Genomic DNA, 18,424 nt, shown 5'->3' with positions numbered 1-18,424 from the left:
ATCGTCCATATGTGATGGGTCCGCCACCTTCCATATGTGATGGGTCCACCATCGTCCATATGTAATGGGTCCGCCATCGTCCATATATAATGGGTCCGCCATCGTCCATATGTGATGGGTCCGCCATCGTCCATATGTGATGGGTCCGCCATCACCAATCTGTGATGGGTCCGCCATCGTCCATATGTGATGGGTCCGCCATCGTCCATATGTGATGGGTCCGCCATCGTCCATATGTGATGGGTCCGCCATCTTCCATATGTGATGGGTCCGCCATCGTCCATATGTGATGGGTCCGCCATCGTCCATATGTGATGGGTCCGCCATCGCCAATATGTGATGGGTCCGCCATCGTCCATATGTGATGGGTCCGCCATCGTCCATATGTGATGGGTCCGCCATCTTCCATATGTGATGGGTCCGCCATCGTCCATATGTGATGGGTCCGCCATCGTCCATAAGTAATGGGTCCGCCATCGTTCTTATGTGATGGGTCCGCCATCGTCCATATGTGATGGGTCCGCCATCGTCCATATGTAATGGGTCCGCCATCGTCCATATGTGATGGGTCCGCCACCTTCCATATGTGATGGGTCCACCATCGTCCATATGTAATGGGTCCGCCATCGTCCATATATAATGGGTCCGCCATCGTCCATATGTGATGGGTCCGCCATCGTCCATATGTGATGGGTCCGCCATCACCAATCTGTGATGGGTCCGCCATCGTCCATATGTGATGGGTCCGCCATCGTCCATATGTGATGGGTCCGCCATCTTCCATATGTGATGGGTCCGCCATCGTCCATATGTGATGGGTCCGCCATCGTCCATATGTGATGGGTCCGCCATCGCCAATATGTGATGGGTCCGCCATCGTCCATATGTGATGGGTCCGCCATCGTCCATATGTGATGGGTCCGCCATCTTCCATATGTGATGGGTCCGCCATCGTCCATATGTGATGGGTCCGCCATCGTCCATATGTGATGGGTCCGCCATCGTCCATATGTGATGGGTCCGCCATCGTCCATATGTGATGGGTCCGCCATCGTCCATATGTGATGGGTCCGCCATCGTCCATATGTGATGGGTCCGCCATCGTCCATATGTGATGGGTCCGCCATCGTCCATATGTGATGGGTCCGCCATCGTCCATATGTGATGGGTCCGCCATCTTCCATATGTGATGGGTCCGCCATCCTCCATATGTGATGGGTCCGCCATCGTCCATTTGTGATGGGTCCGCCATCGCCCATATGTGATGGGTCCGCCATCGCCCATATGTGATGGCTCCGCCATCGTCCATATGTGATGGGTCCGCCATCGCCCATATGTGATGGCTCCGCCATCGTCCATATGTGATGGGTCCGCCATCGCCCATATGTGATGGCTCCGCCATCGTCCATATGTGATGGCTCCGCCATCGTCCATATTTAATGGGTCCGTCTACAGTTTGTGGCGCACATGGACCTTGTCTGAATGAGCCTTAAAGGGGCTGTCCAGGGAAACAAGCGATCTAATTGGAGGAAAGGGGAAAATGATGGTGAGGGTCCGACTACTGGGACCAGTGCGGATTGGCAGAACGGGGAATTCTTATCTCTACATAATTATCAGTACATGTGACTGTCGGTGCTGCCGAAAAACATCCCGGGTCTGCCGATCGGTGAGGGTCCCAGTGTTCAACCTCTCAAAAATCAACAAGTACACTTGTACTCCCTTTAAGCATCACTAATGGCCAGTGATTGGCTGCAGCGGTCACATGAACTGTGCACGTCATGTCATGGCTGTAGAACCAGCAGAAAAGTTATGTGGTTAAGAAAAAGTTATAAAACCAAAGAAGACCCCTTTAATGTGGAGGATCTGCTTGTTTTTTGGAGGGGTGGAGACCCCGGATATCAGATATGCCATAATCTGCGGATGGCTGCAGCCTCCTCCAGGCCGGACTATCAGATGCCGGACTCGTCCTGATAATCCGCCGGCGGCTGGGTGTGTGTGCGTGCAGGAAGAGGCGGGCCTGTGCTCCGGGAGGAGGCCGCTGTCACCGAGCACTGCACCGTCCCGGGAGAGTGCAGCCAGCGGCGGAGCGGACACCGGCCGGCGTGGACACGGACACACCGGCGCACGGCGCAGCGCAGGAGGAGCGGCGGTGCGGGGAGGCGCGGGGAGCGGCCGGCACCGGGCGGGGAGATCCACCCCCGGAGGAAGAGGAGGGCGCACGAGAGGCGCCTCTACCAGGAGCGGCACCCACTACTTGGCGACTATTTGGGGAGCCGTGCGCTCATTGCCCCGAGCCCGGGCTGCAGGATCCTCCGCCGGGACCGGACAGCAGAAAAGTTTCCAGGAGCGGCGCTCCCACCTCCCCCCCCCCGGGTCATGGCTGCGTGAGCACCGGCTGCACACCGGGGGTCTGCACACCGGGACACTGTATGGGCCGCCCCGGGGGCTTCTACTGGGTCAGTCACAGCCTCGGGGGAATCTCTGTATAAAGTGGCAGAACCGCACCGCTGCCGGCCAGTGTACACAGCGCCACGGTGCACCTCTGCCGCTCCGCCTCCAGGGGGCGCCCACATGTGGCCTTCTGCAGGAGGGTGAAGGGGGCTTCTGATAATCCAGGTGGGATCCCTCCTAAACAAGGAGAAAACCTTTATAATTCACACCGCCCGGGACTGGCACCGCCGAGCAAAGATGTCCTCATCCCCGGAGAAGGGAATGGCCAACCGGCAGGAGAAGCTGGAGACCGTGCTGCGGAACCCGCGCTCCCCCATCAACATAGAAAGTCTGCTGGTAAGAGGCTGTGCCATGGCTAGTGTGGCATTATATACAGTATATGGCTGGTGCCATGGCTAGTGTAGCATTATATACAGTATATGGCTGGTGCCAAGGCTGGTGTGGCATTATATACAGTATATGGCTGGTGCCAAGGCTGGTGTGGCATTATATACAGTATATGGCTGGTGCCAAGGCTGGTGTGGCATTATATACAGTATATGGCTGGTGCCAAGGCTGGTGTGGCATTATATACAGTATATGGCTGGTGCCATGGCTGGTGTGGCATTATATACAGTATATGGCTGGTGCCAAGGCTGGTGTGGCATTATATACAGTATATGGCTGGTGCCAAGGCTGGTGTGGCATTATATACAGTATATGGCTGGTGCCAAGGCTGGTGTGGCATTATATACAGTATATGGCTGGTGCCAAGGCTGGTGTGGCATTATATACAGTATATGGCTGGTGCCATGGCTGGTGTGGCATTATATACAGTATATGGCTGGTGCCAAGGCTGGTGTGGCATTATATACAGTATATGGCTGGTGCCAAGGCTGGTGTGGCATTATATACAGTATATGGCTGGTGCCAAGGCTGGTGTGGCATTATATACAGTATATGGCTGGTGCCAAGGCTGGTGTGGCATTATATACAGTATATGGCTGGTGCCATGGCTGGTGTGGCATTATATACAGTATATGGCTGGTGCCATGGCTGGTGCCATGGCTGGTGTGGCATTATATACAGTATATGGCTAGTGTGGCATTCTATACAGTATATGGCTGGTGCCATGGCTGGTGTGGCACTATATGGCTAGTGTCAAGGCTTGTGTGACACTATATGGCTAGTGTCAAGGCTTGTGTGGCACTATACGGCTAGTGCCATGGCTGGTGTGGCACTATACGGCTAGTGCCATGGCTGGTGTGGCACTGTATGGCTGGTGCCCTGGCTGGTGTGGCACTGTATGGCTGGTGCCCTGGCTGGTGTGGCACTGTATGGCTGGTGTGGCACTGTATGGCTGGTGTGGCACTGTATGGCTGGTGCCCTGGCTGGTGTGGCACTGTATGGCTGGTGCCCTGGCTGGTGTGGCACTGTATAGCTGGTGCCCTGGCTGGTGTGGCACTGTATGGCTGGTGTGGCACTGTATGGCTGGTGCCCTGGCTGGTGTGGCACTGTATGGCTGGTGTGGCACTGTATGGCTGGTGCCCTGGCTGGTGTGGCACTGTATGGCTGGTGTGGCACTGTATGGCTGGTGCCCTGGCTGGTGTGGCACTGTATGGCTGGTGCCCTGGCTGGTGTGGCCACTGTATGGCTGGTGCCCTGGCTGGTGTGGCCACTGTATGGCTGGTGCCCTGGCTGGTGTGGCACTGTATGGCTGGTGCCATGGCTCGAGTTGCTGTATTTACAATAATTTAAAGCTAAACTCTGTTTTAAAGGTTGCGCTCGGCCACCACCGGTGAGGCTTCGGCACGCTGCCGTGCTTTGCCCACTGACTGCAGGGCGGGCATAGTCTGTGTGGTAACGGCAGCGCCCTTTAGTGGGCTGTGAATGATTGTATTGGAACATGGAGCTGGAAAAGTTTAGGGTCAAAAGTCCCCTTTTTCAGTTATGGGACGAGCAGTTTCCTTTTATGACGAGAGCACTGGCTCTTTACAGCGTGAAGAAGATACAGAGCGGCAGGAGCGAGTCAGGCGCTAATCAGTGACACATTACTTATTCTCCTGTGAAGCTCTATAATTCTGGGGGCATCTGCAAGTGGCGGGAGGTGGCATGTTAGCTCCTTCCCGCTCTTCTGTTATGGGCCAGGTACCCGCTGGTCTTCAGCATGGTCAGTGTTGGTGCCCACCATCCATTTGTTAATCTGAGGTGGGTAACGAGCAGCTGATGGGTTCCCCTCGTAGCCGGCATCACATGCAGGAGCGTGGACCTGATACATAAACACACTTTGAGGTCTAAGTGCCCTCACCACAAAGATATTATTACAGTGTTTGTGTGGATTGCATGGCACTGCCGGTGTGCTCCACAGGGCACGTACTGACTGTGACATGGTTTGATGCCCTCGGATGGCATTTAGTAGGGAAGATGGTGAGATGTCCCCATCGCTGTCCCCTGGCATTGATCATCTGTAGGACACTGCTCACACACTTATTTGCTGAGTAAACACTTTTAACCATAAAGTTGTTCTTACCCAGAGGGCAGATGTGAGCGGCACCGCGCCATTCATTGTCTATAGGACTGCGGAGCTCTGAGCATGGCGCAGTGGTGCACATCCCACCTCTGTTTCTATATGTGGCCCCCTGTTCCCGGGGTCACTGGGGGCCCCAGTGCTTAGTAAGCTTTCTCCGGTGCTATAGAGGGAGGATAATTTATCACTACCCTTTTAATATGAGCCGTCATGAGTTTTGGCTCGCACATTGCTGCATTAAGGCTACTTTCACACATCCGGTTTGAGCAGCCTATGCAACGGATGCGGCGAAAACACCGCATCCTTTGCATAAGTTTTTACATGCGGTCCGTCCGTTTTTTCCGGTTGCAGCATGCTACTGAGCATGCGCAGTGGAAGAAACCGCATGCGGCGGCCGGATGCAGTTTTTTTCGCATCGCGCCGCATCCGGCGTCCATAGGCATGCATTGAAAAATGCGCCGCAGCGGCCGGATGCGGCGCAATGCGTTTTTTTTTTTCCCCTCACCCATGACAGCACCACGTGAGAGAGAGGGATCCGCCCAGCAAGGACAGGAAACCATTCTGAATAAAAGGGCGGTACTTCTCCCCTTCATCAGTTGATTACCGAGAAAGAGAGGACCTCCAACAATTGTTAGAACTTACTCCACCACCACCAAACACACACAAGCACACCGAAAAAGTGCACACCAAGGATGAGAAAGGGAGGGAATATAAGGGTGCTGTCATGGGTTCTGGAAAAACCGGCTACCGGTAAGTAACCGTTGTGTTTCCGGAGCAAAAAACGGTGCATGCAACGTTCCATCCGGCCGCGGCATCGGCTAAATCTGCCGCATGCGGCAAAAACCGGACTGAACGCAAGCCCATGCGGCACAATACGGCACTAATGTAAGTCTATGCAAAAAAACCCGCAACCGGCGGCAAAAAAAACTGTTGCGGTTTTTCTGCAGAGCGCCGTATTGTACCGCAGAGCAAAAACCGGATGTGTGAAAGTAGCCTTACCCCTACCTATACTGTGTATTTCCTCTGCGGTGGACCCTTCAGTAACATGGTGCCGGTTGTTGGGCATGGAGCCCACTATGTGGCACCTGCACTATCCTGCTCCTGTACTCTGGAGCGGGACGATGGCCTCTGCCAGCACTCTGATGCCAGTGTCCTGACCGCCTCGTGTGATTAGGAGACCCCCGCCATGGAGCACTGAAGTGGAGGCCGGAGCAGGGTAGTGACTTTTTTGCTCATCCCCACTAATAAGCCATATGGATTTGGGGTCGTTGATGGGACAACACAAGAGGACACTTTTCTGCAAATTTGCATTCAGCACAGATCTCATTAAAGGGGTCGTCCAACTTTAGGTAAAAATGTATCAAAAGGCAAATAATACTATAAAATCTTACATGAAGAAATATTCAGCAGCCGAACCTGGGTGGTTGGAGCCTAGACCGCTCTGGTGCTGTCAGGACCAGAAGTGATGACATCCCATTATTTGGCTCATCACCGTTCAGGATTACGATTGGCTGCAGCGGTCATCATCCTATAACGTTCTGTTTGTCTTCTGCCTGTGGTAGAATATGATAGGCCTTTGTGGTAAGGTGACTGAGGAATGGGACATTGTCACTTTTGCCCTGATGAAGAGCCTCAGAGTGGTCATTGCTGGAGCCATGGAAGTCATCTATTCCCTGCCTTTTAGAGGTGTTTTGGAAAACCCCCTTAAAATGATTTTATTTTAAAGTAGGGTTTAGTAATGAGCGGGCGCTGCCAACTCTGGGGGCGCAGTACTTCTAACTAGTGATGAGCGGGCACTACCATGCTCAGGTGCTCTGTACTTCTAACTAGTGATGAGCGGGCACTACCATGCTCAGATACTCTGTACTCGTAACTAGTGATGAGTGGGCACTACCATGCTCAGATACTCTGTACTCGTAACTAGTGATGAGCGGGCACTACCATGCTCAGATACTCTGTACTCGTAACTAGTGATGAGTGGGCACTACCATGCTCAGATACTCTGTACTCGTAACTAGTGATGAGTGGGCACTACCATGCTCAGATGCTCTGTACTCGTAACTAGTGATGAGCGGGCACTACCATGCTCAGATGCTCTGTACTCGTAACTAGTGATGAGCGGGCACTACCATGCTCAGATGCTCTGTACTCGTAACTAGTGATGAGCGGGCACTACCATGCTCAGGTACTCAGTACTAGTAACTAGTGATGAGCGAGCACTACCATGCTCAGATGCTCTGTACTCGTAACTAGTGATGAGCGGGCACTACCATGCTCAGATGCTCTGTACTCGTTACTAGTGATGAGCGGGCACTACCATGCTCAGATGCTCTGTACTCGTTACTAGTGATGAGCGGGCACTACCATGCTCAGTACTCGTAACTAGTGATGAGCGGGCACTACCATGCTCAGATGCTCTGTACTCGTAACTAGTGATGAGCGGGCACTACCATGCTCAGATGCTCTGTACTCGTTACTAGTGATGAGCGGGCACTACCATGCTCAGTACTCGTAACTAGTGATGAGCGGGCACTACCATGCTCAGGTGCTCTGTACTCGTAACTAGTGATGAGCGGGCACTACAATGTGCGGGTACTTGGTGCTCGTAACAATTAGAGATAAGACCCGTACTCATAATGATTAGTGATGAGCGAGCACTACCATGCTCCGTACTCTTAATAAGCAGTTGGATGCTCGGACGGGCGCAACTCGAGTACCTGAGTATGATAGAAGTGAATGGGGAAGGCTAGCTTTTTTCTTGAAGATTTTCCGGGAAAATGCTTGAGTCCTCCATTGACTTCTATTATACTCGGTGCACAAATTGCGCCCGTCCAAGCGTCCCAACTGTTGGTTACGAGTAATGAGCACCTGAGCATGGCAGTGCACACTCATCACTAATTGTTACGAGTACGGGTCTCATCATTTATCATTACGAGTATGGAGCACCGTACATGGTAGTGCTCGCTCATTATTAAGGCTGCTTTCACACCTCCGTTTTCCAGAGCCGGCCAATCCGGCTCTAAAACCTATGCAACGGATGCGGCGACAATACCGCATCCTTTGCATAAGTTTTTGACATGCGGCCCGTCCGTTTTTTGCCGCTTGCGACACGCTACTGAGCATGCGCAGTGGAAAAAAACGCATGCGGCGTCCTTAGGCATGCATTGCAAATCGCGTCGCATCGGCCGGATGCGGCGTGATGCGTTTTTTTTTTTTTTTTGCCGGACAAAAAAACGTGCCAGACAACGTTTTATCCGGCCGCTGCATCGGGTAAATCTGCCGCATGCGGCAAAAAAGGGACCGAATGCAAGCCCATGCGACACTAATGTAAGTCTATGCAAAAAAAACGCAACCGGCGGTAAAAAAAACCGGTTGTGGTTTTTCTGCAAAGCGCCGGATTGTGCCGCACAGGAAAAACCGGATGTGTGAAAGCAGCCTAATCGATATGAGTTTGGAGCACCCGTACATGGTAGTGCTCACTCATCACTAATAGTTACGATTATGGAGCACCCGACCATTGCAGTGCCTGCTCATCACTAGTCATTACTAGTATGGAGCACCAGACCATGGTAATGCCCGCTCATCACTACTAGTTAGAAGTATCGCGCACTCCAGCATGGCAGTGCACGCTCATCATTAATCATTACGAGTGCCGAGCACTCGAGCATGGTAGTGCCCGCTCATCACTAGTAGGGTTCACCACTTGTAGACTTTACATGGACATTTTTGGAATCCTCAGCTTTTGGCCGGTCTAATTATGGATTGGCCACAGGTCTCCTGACCTGAACTCAGTAGCCCGCTATATGCCAGTGAAACTGTGGAGTTCAGATCTGGAGAGCACTGGTTGGATTATATTTGCTGGTTTACACTCGAGTCTGTGAAACCATCCATACACTTGAAATGCAATGTGTAGATGGGGCAGCCAAATATCCGACTTTGATTCCTCTGCCAATCTCATTGTGAATCTCCAGCAGAAATCATCATCTCGGTACAACCGGATTTCGTTGTGGATTTGCACTGAATGCACCTGATGCTCTGCAAGAGGCGACATATGTAAAAAAAGAATTGAGGACGTTGACCCTGGTCGGAAACATTTAATTGACATGTGGACCTGGCCTGTGACTCGGACAGAACATTGGCTCCTTATCACAGGACCGGCATCAGGGGTGAGATGTTGGGAAATGCAGCCCGTTACAGGACGTCCCGGCCAGGACGAGTCACCCTCACTGCCTAATATAGTCCCCGACTAAGGGAGCCGGTATTAGGGGATGAGGTCCTGCGCTCATATGTTGTCCCCGCTCCTTCATCTATGGGCGCGGTGCCAGGATAGGTCACTGACTGTATTTACTGCGAGTGACATCAGTGTGCCGACCCAACACGGCGCTGGTGATTCTGGATCCTAGTTTACATGTACCTGGTTATTATGGGATGTCTAGGCATCAGTGATCCGTATGTGTTTAAAGGGCAATTCCGACAACCAGTTATAGGATGGGCCTTAGTGGTTCTGACCCATTAGTACCACGGCTCATCGTTTTATTCAGGCATTTCTATTTCCAGAATAGACGGCTTTGTAAGCAGCGGTGCGTGGGTGGAGGGTTGAATCACTGTATTTAATAATTTTGGGGGAGTCTGGAAAAAGTTGGGTGGGAGCGGCAATAGTGAATGATTAATCAGGCTAAAATAACCTACAGGGGATTTCTGGTGTCAGGAAACGAACGCTTGTCTCTTTTGGCTGCACTTTCTTTTTTTAACCGTGCCTCAATCACCCTCCCCAGGTCTGGCTTCAATTCTGCGCTCAGTGTCCATTATTGTCTGCCGCGCTGACGTCACATCAACAGCGCTGCAGTCGGATCAGGCGCCCCCCACTGTTACTGGCGATAACAGACACTGGGCGCAGCAGCGGAGACAGCTGGACCTGGGGAAGGGGAGTAAAGTACCCTATTTTTTTTCGGTTTATAAGACGCCTCAGATTATAAGACGCACCCCAAATTTAGAGAAGGGAAATAGAAAAAACTAATTTTTAATGTTAAAGTGAGGGTCCGTATTATAATCCTAGTGTCTTAATCATAATGCTTACCAGGGGGAAGCGGAGGTGGTGGAGCGGCTCAGGAAGGTCACAAGAGGCAGGGTCAGCGATGTTGTGGGCTCAGAGGAGGGGGGGTTTCGTCTCCGGAGGGTCGGCGATACTATGACCTCGGGAATGTCACGGCGGTGTGCGTCATAGATCTGCCGATATGCTGTGGGGGTGTCACTGGAGGGTCACAGGACGGGGTGTCGCTGTGGTGATGGGTGCCTAATCTGACTGCGGGCTCCATTGAATCGCCCACGGTTGACGCGATGGACTTCAAAAAAATGGCCACAGAGGCGGCGTGAGTGCAGAAAGGCCTCAGCGTCCATTTTCTTGAAGTCCATCACGTCAATCTGCGCAAGCACCGCCTCCGCAACCATTTTCTTGAAGTCCATCGCGTCAACCGCGGGTGATTCAATAGAGACTGCAGTCACACCCTCAGTATTACCAGCCCTGTTCCCTATGACCCCGCTCCACCACCGCAGCCCCGGTAAGCCACATTCGCATTGTAAGACGCACCCTTATTTTACCCCCAGTTTTGGGGAGAAAAAGTACGTTTTACAATCTGGAAAAATACTGCACTTTTAATTTTAATTTTTTTTTCTTTAAACTGCAGCTGTGAAAAAGGGGTTTTCTGAAATTAGAATATTCTTTTTAAAAAGTTTATTTTTTTAATATTATTTGACAATTTCTACGCTCCCTGGACCTTTTGCCGGCACAGCGGTCACATTGGGGGGTAGCGGTCACATCAGGGGGGGTCTATATATGTTTTTCTGGTCTTATGTTGTGGACATGATACACTTGTAAAATGTTCGAGAGAAATTAATAAAATGACATTTTGGTGGTGACGATCTCCTCGAATAGTGTTAGTAACAGTCTTCCGCTGCGTACGACCCTCTCTGCGGTCCGTGTCGTTTAGTATGAGGGTCTTCATACATAACCCTTTAGTAATGTGTCACCAGGCTCCTGACAGAAAAGCTTCTGCCGCTGCCAAGATTGTGTCTGGAGGTGCTGTGAGGCGGCTTCCTCTGCCCCCAGACTTCACAGCCCCGCTCTGTTCCCAGGCCCGGTCTTCTCCTCCCCGCTCTTCCTCCGTCAGCACAGAGGACACTCGGCCTCAGCTGCTGGCTCCATCTTTTATCTGCCTCCTGATATCTGAGCGGGGAATATTCCTTACAAGTACTTTCTCCATTTTTCACACTGCTGCTGCCTCGTACTCCAATCTTCTACATATCGAGACGTCTTGAAAGAGATTGTCAACATTTGGGAACTTTTTCTGTCTAATTACCAGTGGCAGACTATTGTGAACGATCAGCTGATCGCTCCCAGTAGCCGGCCGCCGGGTGATCAGCTGATCGCTCCCAGTAGCCGGCCGCCGGGTGATCAGCTGATCGCTCCCAGTAGCCGGCCGCCGGGTGATCAGCTGATCGCTCCCTGCAGCCGGCCGCCGGGTGATCAGCTGATCGCTCCCTGCAGCCGGCCGCCGGGTGATCAGCTGATCGCTCCCTGCAGCCGGCCGCCGGGTGATCAGCTGATCGCTCCCTGCAGCCGGCCGCCGGGTGATCAGCTGATCGCTCCCAGTAGCCGGCCGCCGGGTGATCAGCTGATCGCTCCCTGCAGCCGACCGCCGGGTGATCAGCTGAGCGCTGTCACTTGCCGGCGCCCGGGCATGCCGACGGGCGGGCGCTCAGCTGAACGTTCGGCCACCGCGAGCCAAAATAAAGTTTGATTTAAAAAAAAAAAAAAAAAAGCGCATGCGCAGTGAAATCCAGAGGATTCCGCTGCTCAAAATAACGTTACATGCTGCGTTGCTCCCGCTGGGCGGAAGCAACGGAGCGTCGCCCAGCGGAAGCAACGCAGGTCCTTTTGGTACAATCCGTCACCCATACAAGTCTATGGGAAACAGCGGAATCCGTTAACGGATTCCGCTGTTTTCCAAAAGGGCGGATTGTAACGGAAGGAAATAAACGCAAGTGTGAAAGTACCCTTAGGCTAGTTTCACACTTGCGTTGGGTTGAATCCGCTGGGTCCGTTGCTGCGTCGTTTTGACGCATCCGTTAATTTTGTGGTGTCAACGGATGCAACGGGTCCTTTATTTCACAGGAATCCGTTAGCTGATTCCTGTGAAATAACGGACCGTTGCATCCGTTTGGCGTCCGTCTAACGGAATCCGTCGGCTCTGTTTTTATTTCTTTTTTTCATTTTTTTTCATTCTGGGCATGCTCAGTAGAAATTAGCGGAATCCAGCAGCGGATTCCGTTGTTAAGCACTTAGCAACGGAATCCGCTACCATAGGGAGCCATTGTAAATTTTAACGGAACCAACGGAATCCGTTGGTTGGCGTCATTTTGACGCAAGCATTTAACATTACATTCTGCGTTGCTTCCGCTCGGCGGAAGCAACGGAGCGTCGGCCAACGGAAGCAACGCAGGTACTTTTGGCACAATCAGTCATTAATACAAGTCTATGGGAAACAACGGAATCCGTTAACGGATTCCGCTGTTTCCCAAGACAGCGGATTGCGCCAAAAAAAAAACAACGCAAGTGTGAAAGTACCCTAATGCACTTATTTGGGGCTAATTTAATTCTGGCAAATGTGATTCCTTAAAAATGTATTTCCCTGCACATTCAGCTTTGACATAGTCATCAATCAGCTTTAAAAAGGGATTAAAAAGTTACAAACTCTCCCATGAGCTCACTGATGGGTTCTCATTTAACTCGGCAAGCAATACATAGTGCTACACAGACTATAGGAAGATTTCAAACAATATCCAATTACAAAAGCTATTTTTTAGCCCCAAAATCGATGTATTGAAGGTGTTGGGACAACTCATTTTAAATACGTATTGTTGAGGGAAAATAAAATAATAAAACAAAAACCAAAAAAAAACCCCTTTGTTTAGATGGCTAATTAAAATATAAGAATTCATTAGAAGAGATCTGTATTTTTGTTTGTGGTTAAAGGAGTTTTCCCGCTAACAAAGTTCATTTTAATCGATATATCTTTGAATAATAATAGTTTCCACAATTGGATGTGGTTTTAAAAAAAAAAAAAAAAAATGTTCCTGTCCTGAGATCTTATAGACTAGTCCCTGATATGTACTGTGTAATGGCTGTGTCTGACCGTACAGGTCTGATCATACCACATCTCTTGGGCAGAAGAGTAGAAAGAAATTACAGCACAGGATTACAGCGGATCCTTTCTGTGAGGTAAAACATTTCCCTGCTTTTTTTTTTTTTTGTTTTTTTTAATGTTTTACCTCAAAGAAAGATCTTGTTCTGTGATGTCTGTATACTCTTTTGCATCCTCCCCGGCCCAGGTGATGTGGTATAATCAGACAATGTCCCTGTACGGTCAGACACGGCCATTACACAGTACATAGAAGGGACACGTATATAAGATTCTCAGCACAGGAACACTTTTTTTTTTTTTTTTTAACCACATCCAATTGTGGTAATGATTATTATTCCAAGATCTAGTGATTAAAAGCAACTTTGTTCATGGAAAAATCCTTTAAGTAAAAAGATCTGTGTTCCCTTTTACTTTGTCTTTTTCCTGAAATGAGTTTTCCTCTACTAGACAAGTTTTCTTAGAGGGAACCTGGCAGGCGATTCTCGTTGCCCAAATCCCAGCCTGGCTACGTGATTAAAACGAAGTGTTATCCACTGAAATGCCTGATAAAATATACTTTGAAGATCCAGGCGGGGATGAGACTAGTCCAGCTCCACCCAGCCCTGCTGCATTTGATTGACAGGTCTCTACTTCCTCTCTACATAGACACCTGTCAATCATCTGTGTACATATGAGGGAGAGCCCCTGTCGGTCACCTACAGCAGCACTGGGAGGGGAGGAGAGCCGCCCGGAGTGGAGCCGGACTAGTCTCATCTCCGGCTGAATCTTCAAAGTATACTTTATCTACAGTTTCGAGGCTGGGATTCAGGCTACCCGTTGTTTGGGGGTGTGTGGATTTTTTGTTGTTTTTTATTATTTCCTACATTAAAAAACGCAGCAAAAACACTGTGTGAACATCTGCATTCACGCTTCCATGTGTCACGGTCATTTTGGGATTGAACGCTGGTCTCCAGATCCAAACTTAACAGCCTTGTCGGCTGTGGGGTTGGGGGTTTGGCTGACCGGACTCCACAGCGCCGCCTGTGACCGGACTCCACAGCGCCGCCTGTGACCGGACTCCACAGCGCCGCCTGTGACCGGACTCCACAGCGCCGCCTGTGACCGGACTCCACAGCGCCGCCTGTGACCGGACTCCACAGCGCCGCCTGTGACCGGACTCCACAGCGCCGCCTGTGACCGGACTCCACAGCGCCGCCTGGGGCTGGTCTCTAAATTGTGGTCTGTTCATGAACTATAAAATGCGGACCTGTGGATTCCTCCCTATCCATCACTGAGCAGCGGGGGACCAGGAACCAGGGCGCCCCCTGATTCCCCAAATGTGGTGCCTACTTATGCCAAGCAAATTTTCACAGAAATGATTGAGAGTTAGAGAGAGACTTTTTATTATTTTTTTTTTTTTTTGTGATTCTACATTTCCTTTCCGCCTCTAATCCATTAGCAGTGACTGATAAAATGAACCGAAATCAATAATGACTACGAAGTGTGAGAATGAATCCTGAATAACGTTCAGTGTCTGCGTATTAACATCAACATTAAATAGAAATGCTTGTGGTTCTTTTTTATCTTTATTGATGCAGCCCAGACAATCAATGTGCGGGATTATGGTGACACAAGGGTTCAATGTGACGTGATGAATGGAGCTGTATATAGTGACTGCTCACCTATGTTAACCTATGGCTTTAAAGCAGTTTTATTTATAGAAAATAAAATTGTTGCTGACTTGTCCCAGCTATGGTGCTGGGCTCCCTTTTTGTGGTACACTTGTCCCAGCTCTGGTGCTGGGCTCCTTTTTTTGTGGTTCACTTGTCCCAGCTCTGGTGCCGGGCTCCTTTTTTTGTGGTTCACTTGTCCCAGCTCTGGTGTCGGGCTCCTTTTTTTGTGGTACACTTGTCCCAGCTCTGGTGTCGGGCTCCTTTTTTTGTGGTACACTTGTCCCAGCTCTGGTGTCGGGCTCCTTTTTTTGTGGTACACTTGTCCCAGCTCTGGTGCCGGGCTCCTTTTTTGTGGTACACTTGTCCCAGCTCTGGTGCCGGGCTCCTTTTTTGTGGTACACTTGTCCCAGCTCTGGTGCCGGGCTCCTTTTTTGTGGTTCACTTGTCCCAGCTCTGGTGCTGGGCTCCTTTTTTGTGGTTCACTTGTCCCAGCCTCCTTTTTTGTGGTACACTTGTCCCAGCTCTGGTGCCGGGCTCCTTTTTTGTGGTACACTTGTCCCAGCTCTGGTGCCGGGCTCCTTTTTTGTGGTACACTTGTCCCAGCTCTGGTGCCGGGCTCCTTTTTTGTGGTTCACTTGTCCCAGCTCTGGTGCCGGGCTCCTTTTTTGTGGTTCACTTGTCCCAGCTCTGGTGTCGGGCTCCTTTTTTGTGGTACACTTGTCCCAGCTCTGGTGCCGGGCTCCTTTTTTGTGGTACACTTGTCCCAGCTCTGGTGCCGGGCTCCTTTTTTTTGTGGTTCACTTGTCCCAGCTCTGGTGCCGGGCTCCTTTTTTTTGTGGTTCACTTGTCCCAGCTCTGGTGCCGGGCTCCTTTTTTTTGTGGTTCACTTGTCCCAGCTCTGGTGCCGGGCTCCTTTTTTTGTGGTACACTTGTCCCAGCTCTGGTGCTGGGCTCCTTTTTTTGTGGTTCACTTCTCTTAGGCTACTTTCACACATCAGGTTTTTTCCATCATGAACAATCCGGAAAAAAACGGGTAAAACGGATCCGATATCACATCCATTTTATCCCCATAGATTTGCATTCTTACCGGATTGTGCCTGATTGCTTTGCGTTGCATCCGTTTTTTTTCCGGATGCGGCAAAATTAAAGCGGCGGCCGGAGGCAATGTATCTTTTAACGTTTTTTTTTTTTTTTTTGTCCGGCAAAAAAACTGCATTGCGCCGGATCCGGCACGATACGGCGTGTTTTACAATGGAAGCCTATGGACACCGGATCCGGCGCGATACGGCGTGTTTTACAATGGAAGCCGGATCCGGCGTAATGCGGCAAAAAACTGATGCGGCTGCCGGATCCGTTTTTGTAAACTGAGCATGCTCGAATATTTTGAAAAAATGGATCCAGCATAAAAAACGGACAAAACGGATGCAAAATGGATCTGTTTTTTTACGCATCCGGCATAACAGATCCATTAAAAAACGGATCCGGTGGATACGTTTTTACATTTTTTGCCGGATCCGATGGATCAGGAAAAAAAAAAATTGTACCTGAATGCAGAAAACTGATATGTGAAAGTAGCCTTAGCTCAAGTGCTGGGCTTCTTTTTGTGGTATCTTATCAAATACCTCTGACATCATAAACCAAGTTTTTGTTTTTTTTTTCTGGCTGGCTCGGGCAGCTCTGTGCAGACTGAGTTCTCAGGAGTCCTAGCGTTCAGCTACCATGTGTATATCAGGAGTTTGCCTCATTACTGACAGCTCGGCTGTCTAATCTCTCCAGTGAACTCCTGCCCGCTATCCAACAGGCTGCAGTTGCTTACTAGCTCAGGCCTGTGAGTGCTAGTGCCTATCGTACTCTCATATCTGCTGCTACAGGTACCTTTTCACCAGACATCTCAGCTAATACTAGTGCTGTCACACCTGTTTCTTTGCAAGCAGAGTACCTTTGTAGTATTTTTGTGTGTAATCACTTCTCTGCAACCAAAACTCAGTACCCAGTTTGCTTATTTGTCACGGCTATCCTCCAGATAACCATTTACTTGCTGCAAGTTCCTGATTGCATACATGTTTACCATTAACCATTTTCATGCTGCAGATTTTGGATAGTCTATACCTTTACTGCTTCTGTATGTATCCGCACACTTAGCTCTGCTACATCTGGTGTTTCCTGCTCTGCTTGACCGTCTGCACCTCCTGCTGTCTTGGTCCTTGCTATTGCACAGGCTGACAGTCGAAGCCTGTCCTCTTCATCATTGCCTTCACTGACCTATAGATTGGAGAATCTACGTCCCCAGGATACCAGTTCCCTAATGTATGTACGCTATGCGCACCAGTGCCAATAATAGGACTGGGATGGTTTAGGGAAAAATGTCAGATCCCACACTTCCCCGACTGCTCTTCCTGGTACTGTCAGTAGCATAAAGTTTTCCTACCCCCCCCCCTTTCCCAAATGAAAAACTAATTTCCTTTTATTTACTTTATGCCTGGCCCTTTTTATAAATTGCTCAGCAGTCCTTCTCTTTTTTTTTTTTTTTATTCTGTTACTGGCTGCCGGATAAGGAATTTCACAATCTGTTACTCAGACCGGTTATAGTCTGAACTGGTTGCCAATCGTTCGTGGTACTGTATTAGGATGTCACCATTCTAACAAGCCAGCTTATAAGGCTATGTGCACACGTTGTGTTTTTTTCCGCGGAAACGCTGCGTTTAGAACCGCAGCGTTTCAGTGCCAAATTGCATGCGTCCTGCTTCCCCAGCAAAGTCTATGAGAAAGCCGAAAAATCAATGCACTGGCTGCGTTTCTAAACGCAGCGTTTTGGATGCCAAAAATCGGTGCGGATAAAAAAAGCAGCATGTCACTTCTTTTGTGCGTTGTAGCTGCGTTCTCCACCCATTGAAATCAATGATGTGGGTCAGAACGCAGCTACACCGCAGTTCACTGCATTTTTGCATGCTTTATTGGCATACAGAATGTAGGCATTTTTACCTGGAAGTGAGGTCAAGAGGTTTCCTGTTGATCTCACTTCCTGGCAAAGTTCAGGAAAGCCGGTGTCGCCAAAGTGCCCGCCCCGACCCCCAACCCCCTCCCGAAAATCCAAGACGGCCGCGCGCACAGCAGCGCACCGGCCGCCCTATTCCTCTGTTTCTGTCGCATGTGCCATAACACATGCGACAGAAAACTGCTCCCCAGGCCCTGCCAGGTCACCCCCTATTCCCCCCGGTGTCCCCCGATAACCCCCGTACCTGTCACAGCGCTGATCCCCCGCGGCCCCCTCCTCCTTCACAGTGCGCGCCGGTCACATGTGCAGAGAGCAGCTGTCAGGTGTGCTTCCTGCCTTCAATGACGCTGGCTGCTGCTCGCTCTCTGCAGCTGTGACCCGGGGAGGGTGGGTGCAGATTCTTTGCACCCACTCTCCTCAAATGGAAGGTCTGCACTCCTAGAAAATGGGGGACACGTTCCCTGAGTGTGCCCCCCATATCTAGAAGGTCTAGAGTCGTGGGACGTCAAAAATGGATTACAGGGACCCGATTTCTCTTTTCTTTTCAATAAATTGGTGAAAGAGGGACTATTTTGGGGAGTGTTTTTTCCAAATAATTTTTTTTGTTGTCAATTTTTTT

The 18,424-nt window shown here is 50.3% G+C and overlaps 1 protein-coding gene across 4 annotated transcripts in view; it reads left to right on the top strand.

The window, feature by feature from the left end:
* The first annotated feature begins 1,979 nt into the window (after window positions 1-1,979).
* Window positions 1,980-18,424, top strand: part of ROCK2 (Rho associated coiled-coil containing protein kinase 2) — a 297,338-nt gene continuing 280,893 nt past the window's right edge. For 2 of the 4 annotated variants that reach the window (XM_075341111.1, XM_075341112.1), the window contains exon 1: window positions 1,980-2,787. In XM_075341111.1, the coding sequence (XP_075197226.1) occupies window positions 2,689-2,787 (99 nt within the window). In that variant the 5' untranslated portion in view covers window positions 1,980-2,688. The remainder of the gene's footprint in view (window positions 2,788-18,424) is intronic. The other 2 variants (XM_075341114.1, XM_075341113.1) reach the window with 1 other exon arrangement.

Source organism: Anomaloglossus baeobatrachus, chromosome 3 (assembly GCF_048569485.1).
Source record: "Anomaloglossus baeobatrachus isolate aAnoBae1 chromosome 3, aAnoBae1.hap1, whole genome shotgun sequence".
NCBI lineage: Eukaryota > Metazoa > Chordata > Amphibia > Anura > Aromobatidae > Anomaloglossus > Anomaloglossus baeobatrachus.
This window is presented reverse-complemented; position numbering and strand designations above follow the sequence as displayed.